This window comes from Hemicordylus capensis, chromosome 4 (assembly GCF_027244095.1).
Source record: "Hemicordylus capensis ecotype Gifberg chromosome 4, rHemCap1.1.pri, whole genome shotgun sequence".
NCBI lineage: Eukaryota > Metazoa > Chordata > Lepidosauria > Squamata > Cordylidae > Hemicordylus > Hemicordylus capensis.
This window is the reverse complement of record NC_069660.1, coordinates 285,143,136-285,164,158: the sequence shown is the minus strand read 5'-3', so window position 1 is coordinate 285,164,158 and position 21,023 is coordinate 285,143,136. Positions and strand designations below refer to the sequence as shown.

General features: G+C 43.1%; 2 protein-coding genes and 1 non-coding gene across 3 annotated transcripts; all 3 read left to right on the top strand.

Moving 5' to 3' along the window:
* Positions 1-765: 765 nt before the first annotated feature.
* LOC128324404 (uncharacterized) lies at positions 766-9,610 on the top strand. The gene is made up of 2 exons (XM_053248934.1): positions 766-1,866; positions 6,354-9,610. Exons 1-2 carry the CDS (start codon positions 1,245-1,247, stop codon positions 6,395-6,397), a joined length of 666 nt encoding a protein of 221 aa, XP_053104909.1. The 5' UTR covers positions 766-1,244; the 3' UTR covers positions 6,398-9,610.
* A 3,870-nt stretch (positions 9,611-13,480) lies between these two features.
* Positions 13,481-20,296, top strand: RPL30 (ribosomal protein L30). Its single transcript, XM_053247720.1, has 5 exons — positions 13,481-13,587; positions 13,702-13,752; positions 15,411-15,556; positions 17,970-18,100; positions 20,199-20,296. The coding sequence occupies exons 2-5, from the start codon at positions 13,732-13,734 to the stop codon at positions 20,246-20,248; spliced, it is 348 nt and encodes a 115-aa protein (XP_053103695.1). The 5' UTR covers positions 13,481-13,587; positions 13,702-13,731; the 3' UTR covers positions 20,249-20,296.
* On the top strand, positions 19,855-19,986 carry LOC128325460 (small nucleolar RNA SNORA72). The gene has a single exon (XR_008307458.1). It is a non-coding gene; the product is annotated as a small nucleolar RNA SNORA72 (small nucleolar RNA).
* Positions 20,297-21,023: the final 727 nt, after the last annotated feature.

Genomic DNA, 21,023 nt, shown 5'->3' with positions numbered 1-21,023 from the left:
AGAGCATGTGAAAAGGTTCCAGGTTCAATCTCCAGGGCTGGGAAGACTCCTGCCTGAAACCTTGGACAGCCATAGCCAGCCAATGTGGACAATACTGAGGTAGATGGACCAATGGTCTGAATCAGTCTACATAAGAACAGCCCTGCTGGATCAGGCCCAAGGCCTGTCCAGTCCAGCATCCTGTTTCACACAGTGGCCCACCAGATGCCTCTGAGAAGCCCACAGGCAAGAGGTGAGGACATTCCTTCTCTCTTGCTGTATTTAACTGGTGTTTAGAGGCATCTTGCCTCTGAGACTGGAGGTGGCATATAGCCACCAGACTAGCTGAGAGACCTTTCCCCATGAATTTGTCTAAGCCCTTTGTAAAGCCATCCAAGCTATTGGCCATCACCACATCCCATAGCAGAGAATTTCATAGATTAATTATGCACTGTGTGAAAAAGTACTTCCTTTTGTTGGTCCTACATTTCCCAGCCTTCAGAATTAGACCCCACCAGGCCCATCTCTGTAAATGTGTATGGGAAAGTAAATGCAATGGAGCCAGATGACAGAGCTGAAGACTGGAATGTTAGTGGAAAAGGTACATTTTGCTAGCATGAGTGAAAGTCTCAGCTAGGCTGTGGAAAAAAGATAAAGTTGCAGTAGAAATGTATCTAACTTGCAAGGCTGTGAAACAGAAGCATATTGTGCTCAGTAGAAGCTAAAGCTAAGCTGGTCATTGTAACAATTGTAGGAACAATGAAAGTTCTCATTGCTTGTCGGACATGTGCAGTGTGTCAGTAGCTGCTTGCATGTATTGCTAGAATCTGACTTGTATAAATATGCTTGGAGAACTCTGATCTTGGCCTTGAGCCTAATAACTGCTTGGCAGCTGTTGGCACTTGGCCCGGTTCAGCTAAACTGTGATTTTCTAAGTACTAAAATAAAGTCTGATTGAAGGTAATCAATTAAAGAGTGAAGCTTTGTTTCTTCCACAGTTTGGGGGCTCATCCATGGTGAATGCACTTGATCTAGGGGCACCCGAAGCAGAGATGGACTGAAAGCAACCCCCACAAGCTAGCACAATTAGGTAAGGGGACCTTTTGAAATCCCTGGTGGGGCTTGCCTTGGCCCTCCTTTGTGAAGGATGCACCTGGACTGAGACACTCCATCCCATTTGAACAAATCCTTCAGAATCAGACTAGGTAAGTAACTTCTCAGTGGGACTGAGAAATAGGTATATAAGTTCTCAGTGGGACTGGGAAATGGGGAGTGGGCAGTCTAAGGGTGACGCTCTGCCAAGGGCTGGGACACCAGCAAACTACATGTACATGCATTTCGGGAAGGATACTGTAAAATTCCTGGGGAAATGGAATGCACTACAATTTCCTTTGGAAGGGAGTTTTGATAAAAATCAAATATTACATTTAAGAGGGGCTTTGGAAAGCCTAGGCTCTAAAATTAGCCAGCCTGAATGGCAAGCCTTCTTCAGCTGGTATGATGAAGTTTTTAGAAGAATCCACGAATCTCAAGTGAGGAGTCTAAGGGACTCCCTGGATAAATTGCAACATCAAGTTAAAACCTTAACAGACAAAAGTCAGATGCCGGTACCTACTGCCCCACCTCCTACGTGTTCGTATCCGCAACTAATGAATTTTCAAACAACCTCTTCTCAGGAAGATGTGATATATTCCTTTTCAGGCTTTCCACCTACTCCGGCAGAACCACCACCAGCAGCAGTGGGAGTAGCACTGGCAACTGGACTGTCATCACCATCACAACAGGTCGTATGTCCCCGGGTCCACCTAACACCTACCATTGGAAACAGTCCTACAGACACAACGAATGGGAATCCAACAGAACCACCAGCAGCCTACCAGAATTCAGGTACTAGTCCCTTGGGGCACCTGGTAAACACCCATTCCCCCATTCAGACCAGGGCACAGAGGGAGCAAGCAGCAATGGAACGAAGAAAGAATGAGTTCCACTCAGATTCGGACTTCCTTTAACTTCCATTGTGTGAACTCTCTAATCCTCAAGGCAAGCTCATAAGTGCACATGCCCCATGGACCCTGGGAGACCTTAGAAATCTTATCAGAGATTTCCCTGATATTAGGGAGCAATCAGAAAAATTCAAGGAGCAACTAGAAGTAATAATTCAATGCTATAGACCAACTTGGCAAGACTTAAATAAGCTCCTACGTTTAATAACAACTGCTGAAACCAGACAGCACCTGTATACGCAATCACGTTGGCCTGCAGCTGACCCAGGAACAGGGCATGAGTTAACCCTATTGTGTGCAAACCTTTTAGCTGCTGTACCAATAGTGTGCCCACCTCGGGCAGATTGGGCAAAAATTAATAGTTGTAGACAAAGAAAAGGAGAGCCTGTAGCTGATTATATGCAACGTTTAAAAGAAAGCTTTAAACTGCACTCAGGAATAGCAAATCCAGAAAATCAGGCAGTTGAATCAATTGCATCATGCTTCGTAAATGGGCTCTTGCCTCGAGTTCAACAGCAACTTAAAACAATCTGCATCAGCTGGCAAACAAAATCTCTAATGGAAGTAGTGGCTACTGCCAGACATTGTCAAAACACTCGAGAGAGAGAGAGAAAAGAACAACTTGAGACAAAGCTCATGGCATCATGGATAAATTCTATGCAGGGTAACCAAAGCAGAGGGGGTTGGCAAAGAAACAGTGGAAGACAGGGAAGAGGAGGCATGAACCAAGACACCTACCACCAAGAAACTGCCCGTCAGCCCGTAGGGGAGTGCTTCCAATGTGGTCAAACAGGCCACTGGAAACGAGAATGTCCTAATGGCTACTTCCCACCCCCTCCACCTGCCTCTCCGGGACAAAGGGGAGCCAGATTTGGGAAAAGCTTTTGAAAATCACCTATAGTCTGTCTCATAATGAAATAGAAACAGCAGCAAATGCCACATCACTCATGCAGCTTAGCTTTTTACAGAACCTAAAGACCCTTTTGTTGGATGTCAAGTAAATGGAAAAAATGTCAAGTGTCACTTAGATGCCGCGGCTGTTCGGTCTGCTTTGACTGCCGAAGCAAGACAGCAATGTCCAAGATCTGGAGTTAGTGTAAATGCAATAGGAATAGCCAACAAACCTATCCCCCACCGTCACACACCCTTTATCTGTTATTATCAGCCCATTATCTGACCGACAGGCCTTCCTTATCAGCCCTACTGGTACTGTAAATTTGCCGGGTTGAGATCTTCCATGCAAATGGAATTGCGCCATCTACTGTTCACCAGATGGGTTTTGTTTTTGTTTTTTAGATTTTCCAGAACACAATGCCTTTCAAGCTTTACAAGTGTTTTCTGGGGCCTGCCCCTTATTGCCTTTAAACCTAACAGACTCAGAAGAAGGGCATGTCTCCCAGAACCCAGATTTAGTCAACGCTGGAACAAGTGCCAAAGTCTTTATGGGTTTCCCATGCTAATGGAGTTGGACGTATTTGGACAGCAGCCCCAATAAGAATCAATGTTGACCCCACAAAAGCCCTACCTTGAAAAGCTCAATATGCTTTAAGCAAAAAAGCCGAACAAGGGATCGCCCTAGTGATTTCCTCTCTTTTGTAGCAAGGAGTCATAGTAGATGCAAAAGGGCCCTGTAATCCCCCAATATACCCAGTTAAGAAGTCAGGTAAAAACACCTAGCACTTTAGACAAGATCTAAGAGCTGTTAAAGCAATTCAAATTCCATTTTTTCCTTTGTTCCTAACCCAGACACCATTCTGTCCTGCATTCCTCCATCTGCTACCTATTTTAGGGTGGCAGATTTATCGTCTGCTTATTTCTCTATTCCGGTGCACATTGATTCCCAATATTTATTTGGCTTTATCTACAAAAATAGAGGTTTTAATTGGTCCTCATTGTCACAGGAATATACTGAAAGTGCAAGCTTGTTTTCATAAGCCTTGTAGGAAGATCCTGATGATCTCCGTTTTGAGGAAGGGTCTGTTTTAGTACAGTATTCTGATGACCTCCTTTTGGCCTCGCCTTCATTTGAAGCCTCCTTGGCTGACACTCTAACTCTTTTGCAGGCCTTGGCATGCAAGGGACACAAAGCCTCATGGGAAAAACTATAACCCTGTCAGCAGAAGGTTTTGTATTTAGGTCACTATTTAACTGCAGGGCACTGTCATCTTACCCCACAGGAGGTTCAAGCTATTCTGTTCCTTTTCCAAATACTGCCTCTAAAATGTGTACTTTCTTAAGAATGATAGGCTATATACGACAATGGATCCCGGATCATGCTCACTTCACAAAACCATTGCAAGTCTATACTCACAATAACGTTCAGGAGACTCTCGCAGGCCTGCTCAACTTTGGCCCTCTTGCAGATATTGTCCTACAACTCCCATCATCCCTGGCTATTGGCCACTGGGGCTGGGGCTTATGGGAGTTGTCGTCCAAAAACAGATGGGGGGCCTAAGTTGAGCAGGCCTGCTAGTGCCAACAGAGGAAGCCAAGGCCTCTTTTGTGGCCCTAAAAAAGAGCTTTGATAAGTGCACCTGCTCTGGGCTTACCTGACTACACTAAACCTTTTACACTTTATTGCCACAAAGCTCAAGGCTGTTGTCAATCTCTTCTCACTCAACTGCATGGGGATCATCATAGGCCAGTGGCCTATTATAGTATAGCTCTTGACCCAGTGGCAGCAGGTCTACCACTATGCCTAGTGGCAGTGGCAGTGGCCGGTCAGGCAGTGGAGGCCTTTGCCCGTATGATTTTAGGAAATCCTTTGACTATTTCTATCCCTCATTCATTTGCTGCTTTATTACTCTCTGATATTATGCAACATCTATCTGCCAGTCGTCTTACTAAATATTAGTTACTCTTGCTGTCCTCTTCACGTGCGTCTGTTGTACCTTGTCCTGTCTTGAATCTAGCTATATTGTGTTACCTGTGACAGCGCATTTAGAAGCAGAAGACCATCATAGTCATAGAAACTATGAAACTACATAGTCTAGAAACTACAGCCGTTTTGCTGACACCATGCCTAGATCTACGTGATACTCCATTACAAAACCCAGACTGGATCCTCCATGAGAAATGAAAACATTTCAGTTATCGCCAGCTATGCTGTATGTACCCAGTACACTGTCCTAGAAAGTGCCCCTTTGCCATCAAACATGTCTGTCCAAAGAGCTGAATTAGTGGCTTTGACCCATGAATACATGCTTATGAAGTACCGTTCAGCCACCATCTATACTGATCCTCACTATGCTTTTGGCTGTGTTCATGATTTTTGAAATTATCTGTAAGCAGAGGGGTTTTTTAACCTCCAGTTCAAAATGGTGCATTTATGGCTGCCCTATTGGCTTCTGTCCTTTTACCTTATCAGGTTGCTCTTGTAAAGTGTGTGGCTCATCAGAGCCAGGAGAGTGATGTGGAAAAGGGAAATGCTTTGGCAGACCCGACAGCCAAGACTGCTGCACAGGCTTCCCTCTTGACTGCTGTTGGTTTGTACGTTTTGTGCCCTGAACCGCCTGTGCTCACTGTGGAGCTGGCATCCTTGCAGGATGCTGCTAGCACAGAGAAGAAAGCCTCTTGGGAGGCTGCAGGATGTGCTCAGCATTTAGACCATCTTTGGGTCAATCAAGACGGCCGCCTGATTGCACCCACTTGTTTGTTACCCTGGCTTGCTATAGTGAACCATGGCATGGCTCACTTGGGCAAAGGAGGAATGGTCACCCAGGTTTCACAAGGTTGGTTTGCCCCAGGTTTCTTGGCTATGACACACAGCAGGTGTGTGCCAGTTGTGTGATTTGTCAACAACATAATGCAGGCAAGGCAGAGAAAATTGCCAGACATCCCCCACTTTGGGGACATTTTGTAAACTTACAAATGGACTTTATTCAGTTACCCAAATGTGCAAGGTTCAAAATTTCTGCTTGTGGTCGTGTGTTCTTTCTCAAAATGGACTGAAGCCTACATGTGCAGGAAGGCAAGAACCAGAACAGTGGCCAAATGCCTTTTAAAAGAATACATCCCAAGTGTGTTGGGCACGGGGTGCATGTCATAATCTACATTGTGCCTATCACCCCAGAGTCTGCAGGTATCATGGAAAGACACCACACCATTTTGAAAAATAAAATTACTAAAATATATGCACAAACTGGACTCAAATGGCTGGATGCCCTGGCCCTGGCCCTTATGAGTATGAGTTCCCGTGCAAGTAGAAAAACTGGACTTGGCCCACACAAGATCATAACTGGATGCCCTATGAGAGTCCCATCTCAACTCCTGGAGACTTACAGAGACTTACAGCCTCTGGCCCTTTTGGATGATGTCTTGCTTAACTACTGTAAGGGTCTAATGAAAGTTGTGAAGTCTTTTTCCTCACAGGTAAAAGAGAGGCAGCAGAAGGAACCCAGTATACCTTGTCATAGTCTGAAGCCTGGAGAGTGGGTATTGGTAAAAAGTTTTCTGATGAAAGAATGCCTTAGCCCCAGATGGACAGGACCCTGTCAAGTTTGCTAATAACAAATACTGCTGTAAAATGTCAGGGTCGCCGAAATTGGATACACACATATCCCATTGCAAGAGAGTCCCAGCTGCTCCTGAAAGCAAGCAGTGAAGAGAGAGCCTTCCCTGCATCTAACTGGGGAGGGAAAGTTAAGGTGATGTGCTTGTAACCTCTCCCTTACAAGGCTAGGTTGGGCGGGTTAGGGATTTTGCGCAAAGTGGAGAGCCAGGGTCTTTCCCCTGCGTGAAGAATTCCCACCAGCTGCCATCGTGGACTATCCACCAGAGGAGTAATTAGTGCTATGATTGCTCCTTTGCATTAAGAGGATTGCCCCGACGTGCGAAGAGGATTTGCCACAACTAGAACTTTTCTGCATGCCAGTTTGGCACACAAGCAACATAGATTGCTTCCAAGAGCAGCTGGCAGTGGCCAACGTTCTGAGGTCATTCAATATTCACAGTGACTCGTAACCCTTTTGCCCATGTGTAAGTAGCATGAGGATCTGAAATTCCCTCATACATACCAAGGCTGGTATAGTGGTAATTTTGGCACCCCAACTGCCCCTGCCAAGAACCCCTCCCACTGTGAGGCCCGGCCACACCGAACCGCCGCTTTTCTGTAATTTTAGCTGCCATGTGCACGGCGGGGGGAGGGGGGTGAGTTGAGCAGGCCTCCCCCCACCCCTGGTGGTGGTGGTGGTGGGTGGAACGGCCGCTGGGCTGTCCATCCGGCCCAGCCGCCCTTGATAACTGCGAGGCGCTTCATTGCGCCTGTGCAGTTGGAATATAGAGTCGCAAGCCCATGATATCACATGAGGCCTTCTTGGCTCACCACCCATCCCCGCACATGGTGGCTAAAATTACAGAAAAGTGGTAGTTTCGGCACTGCAGGGCCTCATGGCAGGGCGGGCGCAGGGTGGTGGAAGGAGGCCCCCCCCAGTCATGTGGAGGCCCCCTGGACCTTGGATGCCATGGATCGGGACCCCAAGGTCCAGGGGTAAGAGCGCCTCTGCAGTGGTATATTGTAATCAGAGAGATTACTTTACTGCAGCCCATTGGGGAGGTTTCCAGAAAAGAGCAGTAGATACTAGTTAGCTCCCTCTAAAGACCATGATCCCCACAGGTGGGACTGCCCCACTGATTGCTGCACCAAAACCCTTAATTTGTTGGAGCAATTGGAGCATCCGTCACTATAGCTGGGTTAATGATGTTGGTTTTAGCAAGCGCATGGCCCGCCCAAGGCTACAACTCCTTTGTCCAGCTTTCTCAGCAGTTTGCTAAAATGAAAAATAAAAGATAGTTGGATCTGTACTCATGCCCCTCACCATTCAGATGGTGGAGTTTCTATGGCCCCAGTGCCTTGGAGTTGGGATGACTATTGTGCTTCCTAGAAAGCAGGCAGCTTCACAGTCAACACAGGTGCACAATGCCAGAATTGGGGTTGGGATGTAAATCTAACCTCTACATCACAGAGCCTAAGTAACAATGCAACCATTAAAAGGGAGAGGATTTATATTAAATTGGCCAAACCAGCCAAGGCCTGATAGGCCTAGAAGGCAATGGAGCTCTTCCCATGGGCAGAAGCACATGTAATTATACCCTGAACTGCACTCATGAAGTGACTGTCAATAATGTGACCCTATATATGAACAATGAATCATGTAATGACCCCCGCCCAACATTCCAGGGAATTTATTACATGTGCAAGGACTGGGCTTATGTCTGGCTACCTACTAGCTGGTCAGGGAGTTATCTAAGATATATAGCCCCTGCCATAAGATATATAAATACTCTACATGAAGGTAAGATAGATAAGGTAAGAGAGCCAGCGTGGTGTAGTGGTTAGAGTGCTGGTCTAGGACCGGGGAGACCCGAGTTCAAATCCCCATTCAGCCATAATACTAGCTGGGTGACTCTGGGCCAGTCACTTCTCTCTCAGCCTAGCCTACTTCACAGGGTTGTTGTGAAAGAGAAACTTAAGTATGTAGTACACCGCTCTGGGCTCCTTGGAGGAACAGTGGGATATAAATGTAATAATAATAATAAGATAAGAAGTGTGTGTGCTATTTCAGAGTCTGACAGGGTCGGCTCCATTATCCTTCCTTCATATGGGGTAGCTCGCACCATTAAATAAGTCCATTTATTAGCTGGTATCCTGGGGAAAGTGGTTAATGAAACTGCTGGTGCTTTGGAAAAGGTATCAACGAAGGTGGTTGCTATGAGAACCATGGCCTTACAAAAACGGTTGGCATTAGATTATGTTTTAGCCAGTAAAGGTGGGGCCTGTGCTTTGATTGGGAAAGAATGTTGTATTTATATACCAAATTATTACAATCAATTTTTGATCATGCAAAAAAGATACAAGATGAAGCAGCAAAAATGCACCAAACTGAAACAAGAAATGTCTGGACTTGGTTAGAAAATCTTGGGATAAGATTTCTTTATTTTGCTTTTCTGATTATATATATGCCTGATAGTTTTATTGCAACTAATATTTTGCCTTTTAAAGAACTGTTCCTGCCCAGGATTGTGCAGAGAACAGCCAGAACAGCCAGCAAATAATTTAACCCCTGTATACCTTGCTGTGCAAAGAATGAAAGAGGAAGAATACAGGGATGTGATTGAAGAGATTTGTGATAAGATGCAAACAGACATGGGTTAGCAGCAATATGGGGGAGGTTGTGCTGAAAAGCACAAAAGGATGAATTGTAGAAGAAGTTGACCCCCCACACCCGCCAGGCCCATCTTTGTAAAAATGTATTGGAAAGTAAATGAAATGGAGCCAGACGATGGAGTTGAAGACTGGAATGTTAGTGGAAAAGGTACATTTTGCTAGCATGAGTAAAAGTCTCAGCTAGACTCTGAAAGAGAAAGCACATAGTGCTCAGTAGAAGCTAAAGCTAAGCTGGTCATTGTAACAATTGCAGGAACAATGAAAGTTCTCATTGCTTGTCAGACATGTGCAGTGTGTCAGTAGCTGCTTGCATGTATTGCTAGAATCTGACTTGTATAAATATGCTTGGAGAACTCTGATCTTGGCCTTGAGCCTAATAACTGCTTGGCAGCTGTTGGCACTTGGCCCGGTTCAACTAAACTGTGATTTTCTAAGTACTAAAATAAAGTCTGATTGAAGGTAATCAATTAGAGTGAAGTTTTGTTTCTTCCACAGTTCCATGGGATGACCTTGGTTCTAGAGAGGGAGAAAAATTAATCTCTGTCCACTCTATCTACTCCATGCATAATTTTATACACCTCTACTATGCCTCCCCATAGTCACCTCTTTTCCAAACTAAAAAGCCCCAGTTGCTGTACCCTTGTCTCATAGGGAAGGTGTTTTAGGCCCTTGATCATCTTGGTTGCCTTCTTTTGCACCTTTTCTAGTTTTATAATGTCCTTCTTAAGATACGGTGATCAGAACTGTACACAGTAATCCAAATATGGTTGCACCATACATTTGCATAAGGTTATCATAATATTAGCACTTTTATTTTCAGTCCCCTTCCTAATGATCCCTAGCATGGACTCTGCCTCTGTCAAAGGCAGCTTCCTATGTTCATTTCCCCATATTGTAGAAGGTAGAACTGAGGCCGAGAAGGAATTCATAGCAGAGGCAAGATTTAAACCAGGGACTACCTGATTGGTAGCTTAGTCTCTTCCTAATCATTGCATCGCACCAGCTTCATCAGTATGTGATACTGTGAGGAAATGGTGCAGAACTACTTTTATGGAAATCGGCTTGGAACACTATGGAGCTGTCAATCATAAGAGGCAGTATATTTATTTTATGTCTAAAATATTTCTATACTACTCAAAATTTGCGTCTCTGGGTGGTTTACAATTAAAATAATTTAAAACTTTAAATCAAGATGTGACAAAAGTTCAGTTAGTGTGGGAATTTGGGTCTGGTGAGGGGCAGTCCCAAGGAGGAGCTGTTTGGAGTCTCAAAATACAAGACAATCTGAAATAAAGGACTGGTTTATAAGGAAATAGGACAGTCTGAAATAAAGACTAGGTGATGTACAGTTCTGGGAGGGAACTGGGTTCAGATCTACAAAGCTTTATGTATGTTGTATTATGTAACAACATTCAGTTAGAAAATAAAACAACTTTGTAACCAAGCAAGATTTCAACCCTACTAGACCGTAGTTAAAAGCAAACAAAACTCATGTATCAACTTAAACATTTACTCTTCTTTGTTTTGTTTTATAATACATATGCCTGAGTGACATCTGTCAAAAAAACCTCCTCATGTCTGCAAAGCTATGTTATCAGGCTAAAAAAACCCAGAAGAGTTCCAGAGGTGTCATCATATCATTGGTGGCAGCAGAGATACAGATAAATTTATACAATCCTAAGCAACTTCCAAGACGAAAACAAATTAAAAACAAACATAAAGACATCCTAGTCTTAACTCAAACGCCACAGACCCCAGCTCATGCAGAAGCACATGGAATGGGCTCCTCTCAGTGGGTAATACCTGATCTTAAAATAAACCTTTCTGGGCGTAAGAGTTAAATGTGCCTCCAGTTTTAATTCAGAGAGGAAACAAACAAAAATGCCCACATTCTGTATTAGGAGTTTGGGAACAGCTTATCTTGGAACACAAGCCACTTAAGGCTTTCCTCACAAGTAACAGAAATACATGGAAGGGCAGGTGTGTGTTCACATATCATCCAGATTTATGCCAAAGTCCCTGTGAGCTATTGGGGAGCACTCCATACACGGTTTGGGGTAAATTTGAAATGTCCTATATGTCCCATAACTCGTAGCATTTAACCCCGTTTAACTCCAGGTAAAGCCTGCTGTCTGGGAAAGGCCCAGGTAACAAATTGGTATTAGATTTTTACAATCTTGAAAATAGCTCCCTCTTCAGGAGATAAAATGGGAATTGTTTCTGTAAAAAGGTAGCAGCAACTCAATTGACAGCAGGGAAATGCTTGACTAATAAGCAGAAGGTTGCCCGTTCGAATCCCCGCTGGTATGTTTCCCAGACTATGGGAAACACCTATATCGGGCAGCAGCGATACAGGAAGATGCTGAAAGGCATTATCTCATACTGCATGGTAGGAGGCAATGGTAAACCCCTCCTGTATTCTACCAAAGAAAACCACAGGGCTCTGTTGGTGCCAGGAGTCGAAATCGACTTGACGGCACACTTTACCTTTATACAGCCTTTTAGGTGATAAATTCTGGAATTCCCTTCATCTTCAGGCTAGATTGGCACATTAGCCTTTGGAAATGATTAATGGCCTATTTATTTTGTTGTGTCTATTCTGTTTGATTTTACCTTGTGCCATTTCCTTTTGCTGGGTTTTTTTGGGGGGTGGGGTGAGGTATGACCAGTTTTAAATTAATAGTTATTTTAATTTTTATATATACACAACTAAATATATATTTAAATAAATATAAAATATACATTTTAAACAAAAACAAAGAATATATATATAAACAAATAGCCAAATAACTTGGGCGGGATATGCTTGCCATCTAAGAACTATCTTTACAAAAGAAAGGCACTCTGCACCCATTGACTGTACGGCATTTCTCTTTCCCATAATCAAAAAGCTCTGCACATGTTGTCAGTCTGTGAAGACAATACTGAGCTAGATGGACCAATGGTCTGACTCAGTATATGGCAGCTTCCTATGTTCCTATTTGGGATTTGCTCCGATATGCGAGAATTTTGTAAACAAAGCATTGCAAACCTTATTTGTAGATAGAAGAAGTAAGGCTTTAATGGGCCATATAATTTATCTACTTATTATTCACTATTATCCAAAAAGCATCCAAAAGAGCCCCTGGTGGCGCAGTGGTAAAACTGCCGCCCTGTAACCAGAAGGTTACAAGTTTGATCCTGACCAGGGGCTCAAGGTTTACTCAGCCTTCCATCCTTCCGAGGTCGGTAAAATGAGTACCCAGAATGTTGGGGGCAAGATGCTAAATCATTGTAAACCGCTTAGAGAGCTCCGGCTATAAAGCGGTATATAAATGTAAGTGCTATTGCTATTGCTAAGTGCTATTATGAGGCTGCACAGACGTCAATGGAGCCAAAGGCTTCTGCAGTCAACTGAGCACTGGATTTGGACTGGGAGAGTCTGAAGGGGCAAATGAATTAGACCAGGGTTTCTTAACCTTGGGTCCCCAGATGTTGTTGGACTACAACTCCCATCATCCTCAGCCACAAAGGCCATGTCTGGGGATGATGGGAGTTGTAGTCCAACAACATCTGGGGGCCCAAGGTTAAGAAACCCTGAATTAGACTGCTGCAACTCGAGGGGTGTTTTGCAGGGAGGACTTTTTTTGTCTGCAAACCCAAATCAGCCTCAGCCCCATTTCTAACCTATAAAATCAACTGGGCGATATTGCAGCGCTGGAAGCCACAGCCACTCCCTGGTTCCCAGACCCTGATAAACAGGAATAATGGATTCTATTGCCACTGGCAAGACAATATTTTAAATACTTTGAATCTAAAAAAATTAAAAAGAAATAAAATCACTTTTTGCACACGAAACCACCCAAGTCAGAAAAAGCAACGACAGCTGGTCAGGCTCGGCCGGTGTAGCAGCATCATTCTCTCTTATCCACAGCCCTTTCCCTGTGCATCTGAGCATGCTCAGTACTGGAGCATGCTCAGAATGGTCAAATGACGCTCCTTTTTGTTTTCTGCCCACAACCTCTATCACATTTTCATTCCTTCTTAAAATATCAAAGAAAGGCAATCCAAAAAGCATCAGATGTTGTTGTATGTATTATTTTGCATCAAAACTACTCTAGAGACAGCCGTCACTTCCTGTTCCCATTTGAACGGCACCATATTCGGAAAGGAACCAAACGCAGCTGCGGAGAGTCACACTACCCCAGTCCCTCAGGCGCTGTGTCCTATTGAGAAATTGCCCGCACCCACGTTCAATTGGAATCCAGAAGTCCTGTCATGGTTTTATCGAGCTTGTATCCTCTTTGAGGTGCGATCACCATGTGCCGTAAGGAAAGCGGGGCGGGGGGCAGAGTGGGTAATCTCGCGAGAATAGGTGGCGCCGCCGCGTAGTTAGGCGCGTTGCATGGTGGGAGGTCCTTCCTTTCCTCGTTGCCCGGCCATCTTGGAGGCGCCTCTCTGGTGAGTGGGGCTCCGGGGTTGGGTGAGGGGAGCTGCCCCGCGACGCCGGGATGGTCGGGCGAGGCCGTGAGGAGGCTCAGCTTTAACTCTTTCCCCCCTTCTTACCCCCGGCAGGTAACGGTAGGCCGGACCTGAGCCGCAAGGATGGTGGCCGCCAAGAAGACGGTAGGTGGTTGAGTCGGGCAGAGCTGGCCCCGGCTGGGCGGGAGAGGCTGTTCACGTGGCGGGAGAGCCAAGACGGGGAGCGAGGCGGAGGGAGAGGCGGCAGGGGTGTGGGGGCGAGGATGCCAGAAGACCTGCCCCTGCTTCCCGCCGTGGCGGAGCAGATTGCCCTTTAGGAGGCCACGAGCAGGACAGGGAGGCAGTAGTCCTTCCCTGCCGTCATCCTTCACGCTGCCGGCTGGTATTCGGAGGTATAAATGGGGCCTGCAGCACAATAAGAACCGGGCTCAAGGCCTGTCTAGACTAGCGTCCTGTTCCCCACTGTGGCCCATAATCACATTCAAAGCAGGAGTGCAAACAGGGCAATTCCTAGTCTCTTTCCCTGTTAAGCTTTCTGTCCTTCTAGCATGCTCAGTCAATCCTCTTGGGCTCTAGGGTTTTTGGGTTTACTTTAATCATCAAATGCAGTACTTCTGCATAGCAAATCACTCTCCTGAATGTGTAGAAACCGCTGCCTTATTTTGGAGTGATCTTGTTTTGCTTCTAATCTGGTAGGTACTCATTCTGCTGAGAATGCTTTTTATATGTAAATACTGCCTCTGAACGTGGAGGTTTCACATGTGGGTAATAGCCAGTGGTAGACTTCTTCTCTATGTGCATGTTTGATGCCTTTTCAAAATGATCTAAGCCTGTGGCGAGCACTACATTCCTTCATGATGAATTTCATAGACTAACTAGGGTTGTGTGAAAAAGTCCTTTCCTCTGTTTATCCTCAATTTTCTATTAATCAGTTTCTAAGTTTCAGTAGGCGGCAGCCTGTGCTTGGAAACTTCTATTGCACACTGTAAAGACTGGGGTGATGATGATTAGCAGGATCAGGAGAGCCAAACAGTGGCTCCCCAGGCATTGTTGGAAATCCAGCTTTAGCAAAGGTTACCCATTTTGTCATTCCATAGAACCAGACACTTTGCAGGACTTTCTTTTTTTATACCAAAGTTGTTGGCTAAAGCTAAAAAATGTAGAAGTTTCTTTCAGCGTTCTCTTTACTTTTTTTCATGTGTGCAGAATGAGTTTTGTTTTTGATGATAGTGTCAAAGCAGTGTGTGTGCACATACATTCAGTGTAGGACTTTCCTGATTCAGCCTTAAGTGGGATCTAAAATTGACTGAGTGGACATCAAAAAACATGTGAGCGTGTACACATGCACACACCTTAAAGGGAGCATTGGTCTCTTTCTTTTAATAAGGATTGGCAATGATTGTTTTGTGGGGTGGTAGAGGTGGTTTTTATTTAGATACTACCCATGTATAGACTACCTCATGGCTTCAGTTATCAATTTGAGAAGGAGAATTTTTTAATAATTCTGCTTAATAGAGATGTTATGTCAATGACAAACATGGAACCTTGGTCTTAGGTGTATGGTGAGTCATAAGTCTTTTATTCTGTCTTTGCAGAAGATGATTTATAAGCATAATGATAACTCACATGGGTAGCTGTGTGCATAGTGTCTTGCAAAGAGGAGAGGTCTCTGCTTCAAGAAGCTGAGTGAGACCAGTACAGGAATGTCAAATGGTTTGGCTAAGATTACATTTCATATCATATCTGCACTGGATAATGGTGAAATAATTTGGAAGTTAGTACATCTCCACATTTTCTTACAGAAAAAGTCCCTTGAGTCCATAAATTCTAGACTTCAGCTGGTTATGAAAAGTGGCAAATATGTACTTGGATACAAGCAGACTCTGAAAATGATCCGGCAGGGCAAAGCCAAGTTGGTCATCCTAGCCAACAACTGTCCTGCTCTGAGGTATGTATGCATCTACTGGAAATAGGCTTTTTATAAATAATTGATATGCTTCGCTGATTACATTTAAAATACCTAAGTTTCTTGTTGGAATGATACTTTTAATATTGTCCTGCCTCTCATTATATAAGTAAATTGATGGATTGATAGAGTAGCTCCAAATGATGTATAGCAAATTTATAGTCTTGGCAAATCCAGGTTAGAAACAGGCCATAATTTTTTGCCCTATCACAGATTCTTGGTAGCAAGATCAGTAGCATGTATTATACAAAGGCAAGGGTTCGGCAGCAATTCTGGGAATCAAACCCAGACCTAGTGAAAGTGTTTATCAATGATTCCAGCCAATATTTATTTATTTATTTATTCATTCGATTTTTATACTGCCCTTCTGAAATTGCTCAGGTTGGTTTACAATTAAAACAGAAACCATTAAAACCAATAACTATTAAAAAAGAAATATATTATAACAATTAAAACATCTTTAAAAACAATTAAACTATCAGAATAATTAAAACCCTGAAAACCAGGTTAGCATAAAACAATTAAAACTAATTTAAAAAAAACTGAAAGGCCAGGCCAAACAGATGGGTTTTAAGGGCTCCCTTGAAGGTCAGTAAGGAATTAAGATTTGGAATTGCTGCTGGGAGTGCATTCCACAGCCCGGGAGCAGCTACAGAGAAGGCTCTGAGTTGCCACCAAATGAACCGGTGGTAACTGGAGACCACCTCCTCAGATGACCTTAACGTGAGGTGGGGATCATGTAGAAGAAAGCACTCTCTAAGATATATCTAACCCAAGCTGTTCAGGGCTTTAAAGGTAATAACCAGCATTTTGTATTTTGCCTGGAAAGATATCGGCAGCCAGTGTTTACTGGTTCAAAACAGGCATCATATGGTCTCTCTGGGTTGCCCCAGAGACCAACCTGGCTGCCACATTCTGAACTAACTGAAGCTTCCAGACTACGTACAAAGGCAGCCCCACGTAGAGCGCATTGCAATAGTCAAGCCGGGAGGTTACCAGCTGATGCACCATTATTTTGAGGTCATCCTCTTCAAGGAATGGGCGCAGCTGTCGAATCAGCCGAAGCTGATAGAAGCACTCCTGGCCATGGCCTCCACCTGAGATACCAGGGTGAGGCCTGGGTCCAGGAGTACTCCCAAGCTGCGCACCTGCTCCTTCTGGGGGAGTGTAACCCCATCCAGCACAGGAAGATCTAACTCACCCCTCAGATTCTGAGCCCCCACAATGAGCACCTCCATCTTGCTTGGGAGACTACTTGGGAGAATATGATAGGGATGTACATAAGATCTTCACAAGTCACACTTTTTCTTTCCAAACTCACTTCCCAGTGTGCAGGGAATGCTTCATTCTGGTTGAGTTAATGGAAGGACTCCTCTTTCTTGCTGAGGTTTCATTAGAAACCCAATGAAATTAATCATTAATTACACTAAGGTTCTTGTGATTATCATACATGATTCAATATGTTAGATCTTTCCTGGCAGGGTTCAAAGATTTTATGAAAGAAGTCCCCCCTTCACTGTCAAAGGCACAGTCCAAAGCACCAGGGAATGCAATATGGCAGGAGATGCCATTTTATTCTCTAGTAGTGTGTTGTAGGTGAGCGGGGGGGGGGGGGGAGAGTTCCCTCATCACACCTGAGTGCTCAGAGCTAGTGTTCACCATCTCTTTTTGGCCCTGTATTCTATATTGTGAGGAAGCTGTACTTGATGCTTACAGCTTGGGCACTACTTCCCTTGCTCACAGCTTTGGGAATCAAGCATGCAGTTTGCCAAGTTAGTGACATTCTCGAAGACTGGAAAGAAAAGGTATGTGTGCTGCAGTAGTTTGAAGTAAAATCAAGCGAAGTTTCTGAGCAAGAAATACAGCAGAAGAATGATTGGACTTCATGATCGTCAGTCATTTAGTGGAAGAATTACATTGGTGTGTTACAAATGTAGAAAACAGAAAAGGTGTTCCATACCAAAGGTAGAGTTCATTTATCCTGTGTGAAAGAGACGTTGTTTTCCATAAGAATCTTTATAACTGCTTGTCTTCTCATCTAGGCTGGTAGAATTTAGGTGTACATTAGAGGATTGCGGTCTCAAAAATTGCAGGCATAAATCTTTACGGCCCTTCCACCAAGTGGCAGGAAGATACTGTAGTTATCTGGATCCAAGACCAGGCTTTTTCCAAGTAGTTTGATGTTAGAAATCAGAGGGTTGTCTTAAATTCAGAGTACTCTTCCTTTTGGGTAAATACAGGTATAATTTCTATATCTGTTTTTAAGTGGGTCATCTTAAATTGAGTCTTCTGTTCAAGTAAATTTATTTAGTTTTGATGCACAAAGCTAAATTTCAAGTAGAAATTAAAATTGATAAATTTAAGCATGTATTTCTTCATCTGTTTAAATCATCAGGAAATCAGAAATAGAGTACTATGCTATGTTGGCCAAAACTGGTGTGCACCACTACAGTGGCAACAATATTGAATTGGGTACAGCTTGTGGCAAGTACTACAGAGTATGTACACTGGCCATCATTGACCCAGGTATGTATGCTGTATTTGAATCCACAAAATCTTTGGATATGGTTAAGATTCTGAAGTTGTTTTTTCTATCCTGGTCCTTGCACTAGGTGGCCTTCCAGAATTTTGTTCTTGAGCATTTCCATACAGAATGCAGTTTCTTTGCAGCAATAATAATATAGTACAGTTCTTGAATGTGGTTTAGCTTTGATAACACACCTTGTGGCGCAGCAGGGAAATGCTTGACTAACAAGCAGAAGGTTGATGGTTCTAATCCCCCTGGTACTATTATGAGGCAGCAGCGATATAGGAAAATGCTGAAAGGCGTCATCTCATACTGCAAGGGAGATGGCAATGGTAAACCCCTCCTGTATTCTGCCAGAGAAAATCATAGGGCTCTGTGGGCACCGAGAGTCAAAATTGACTTGATGGCACACTTTACTTTTTACCATCATTTTATATCATCTATAGAATGAAGTCTGAGCTCATGCAGCACTCTAGAATTGGCGCTGTAACTTCTGGAAATGTAATTTTAGGCAGCAGTTAATCAATATTCTGTGTTTTTTAAAATAACTCACTTGCCAGTAACGATTGATGGCAGTCTGATCAGATGTGTCCATATGACAGTTGGTTTTCATTGTGCATGTCTCAAATCTCTTAGACAGTCCATATTGATTTTAAAAACGTTAACTAGAATAAGGACAGCCTGGTCAGACGAGATTCTCAAAGCAGAAACACTGAAGCTAGTGTCAGGTCTATAGAATTCTGTGGAATTGGGTGATTAGGAAATCTACAGGGGGCCTTGGCATGTAATTTCCCCCACCTCCAAAGGATTTTTAAAATGTCAAGTTCATCAATAGCATATCTTGCTGCCCAGAAGTAGCACTAGTCAGAAACTACTGTATACTACTAAGGCTATTGCAGTTGGGATAAAATGATATAACGGTGATGAAATGCACCTGACAACACTTCACAAAAGCTACCAAACCACCTCTTTAATGCATAAAAACAGGATGTTAAAATAAACTTACAAACTTAAAGCCATGTAAGCAAAGCAAACATTTCGGTATAAAACACCATCAGTGCTCCTTTCAGCATACCAGCTGGTAAAACTTCAAGCCTTAAATACAGCAGCCAAACCAAAAGTAGAAACAAATGAGGGTGGGGGCGGGGGGAGAAGAAAACAAGCAAACCTTTTCAGTGACCAGTATATCTCATGGCTGCTTTATTCTCTTCCTTTACATTAATATTTGGTTGCAACTGCTGTATAAACATTGCTTCTTTAATCTTACATATCATTAAATTCCCCTCAACTGCCAGTATTGACACTTATGTTTGTGTTACTCCCCTTGATGTTTTCCTCTCAAGTACATCACCCACGGTTTAGTTTGGTTTTTATTGTGCTGCACATTCCAAATGCTCTTTATATCTTTTCATTAGTGGCTTTCCTGTTTCCCCAATATAAACACTGCACATTCCACACATTCTATAATATACACTTCCCATTCACTTTACACCACTGCTTATCCTCGCAGATGGAACAATCCTTACCCTCACATTTATTATCATATAGTTGGGATGTAAGTAGATGATGTTTCAGTGCCTTAGGTGCTGTGCATACAACATTAGCCTTAACACCATGTCTATTAAGAATTTCATGTGCTTGCCATGTAAATCTGTTACAAATTGAACTTTTAAAACTGGCAACCCTTTTTCAAGCATTACTCTCCTACTCTTACACAGTGGAAGTTTATACTCTAACTTGAATGTCAAAAACACTGCGAATTTTCTCGCTGTCCTGATAGTCTTGTGATCAGGGCAGGCTAGACATTCGCTATATTAACACTATGCAGTGTGTCCCCAGGGCTAGTGTTTCTCCCTAGTTCTGGTTTTAACTGCAAGTGACATTTGCAGATTTTATTTCTCAGTATATATAGCCTAACATCTGAAACAATATGTGGGAACTTGAAGCCTCAAAATGTCCTCTAATGTATGGAAACATGTGCAAAAGGATGACTGCTGTAGTATAGCAAGTTCTTTAATTTGGCAGATTTAAGCATCTGCATGTGAATAACTTGTTTGTGCCAACCTCTTTGCTAAAATGTTTTTTTTCTTTCAACAGGTGATTCTGATATCATTAGAAGCATGCCAGAGCAAACCAGTGAGAAGTAAATTCTGCAGAACTTTTAATTTTATGTAATAAAACTGGTTACAAATCTATTGTTGGCATGAGTGTTCATAAGCTAGAGCCCACTTTATCAGAAGTTTGAAGTGGTATGGTAATTTGAGTAAATGGGTACATTGGAAGAAAGTAAGTTATACAGGCTTCAAGTTAAAGAAAAAGCAAAATTTAGCACATGGTCAGTCAAAATCCCACTGAAAGCAGAGAGCACAGCTTGGTAACTTTTACTGAAGTCAGTGGGGTCCATGTTCACATTATCGTTTAGTGGCTATACATTGGCTCTAGTACAATCAGATTGTACATCAAAGATGAAATTACTTTATCACAATTTACTTGATCTTTGCTTATGTTACCTGAAGTTCAGGTATCTTAAAACCATAATTATTTTGAGTTGTTGAGACATGCAAAATTCTGGAATCTGAAATGAGTCTACTAAGGAAGTAATATTCTATTAGATGGTTCGCTGCTAGTGGTTGAGATTGTTAAGCCTTTTTAAATGGAACAGTAATAACTCCATAGCTTTATACAAAAGATCAGTAAAAACCTCTGGAAAAGGCACTGAGAAGGAAAGTTAAGAACACAGAATTTGAATGAAGCTTTCTTCAGTCATTAAGAATAAGATTAAAAGAAAATAGTTTGTGGGTAACCAAAATGGGAAAAACTACTGAATGTGCTCAATATGGGGTTATTTGAAGGGATCAAAAGTTTCATTGAATACAATGGGACATTTTTTGATTTAGTATTAGCTTTGCATTTGGAGGCATT

What these genes read in the sequence shown, in the direction of transcription:
- LOC128324404 (XM_053248934.1), top strand. Translation starts at nt 1,245, where the DNA reads ATGGGGAGTGGGCAGTCTAAGGGTGACGCTCTGCCAAGGGCTGGGACA. An exon ending in AGCAGCCTACCAGAATTCAG is followed by an intron (nt 1,867 to 6,353) that starts GTACTAGTCCCT and finishes TTTTCCTCACAG; the next exon opens with GTAAAAGAGAGGCAGCAGAA.
- RPL30 (XM_053247720.1), top strand. Translation starts at nt 13,732, where the DNA reads ATGGTGGCCGCCAAGAAGACG. An exon ending in TGGTGGCCGCCAAGAAGACG is followed by an intron (nt 13,753 to 15,410) that starts GTAGGTGGTTGA and finishes ATTTTCTTACAG; the next exon opens with AAAAAGTCCCTTGAGTCCAT. An exon ending in ACTGGCCATCATTGACCCAG is followed by an intron (nt 18,101 to 20,198) that starts GTATGTATGCTG and finishes TTCTTTCAACAG; the next exon opens with GTGATTCTGATATCATTAGA.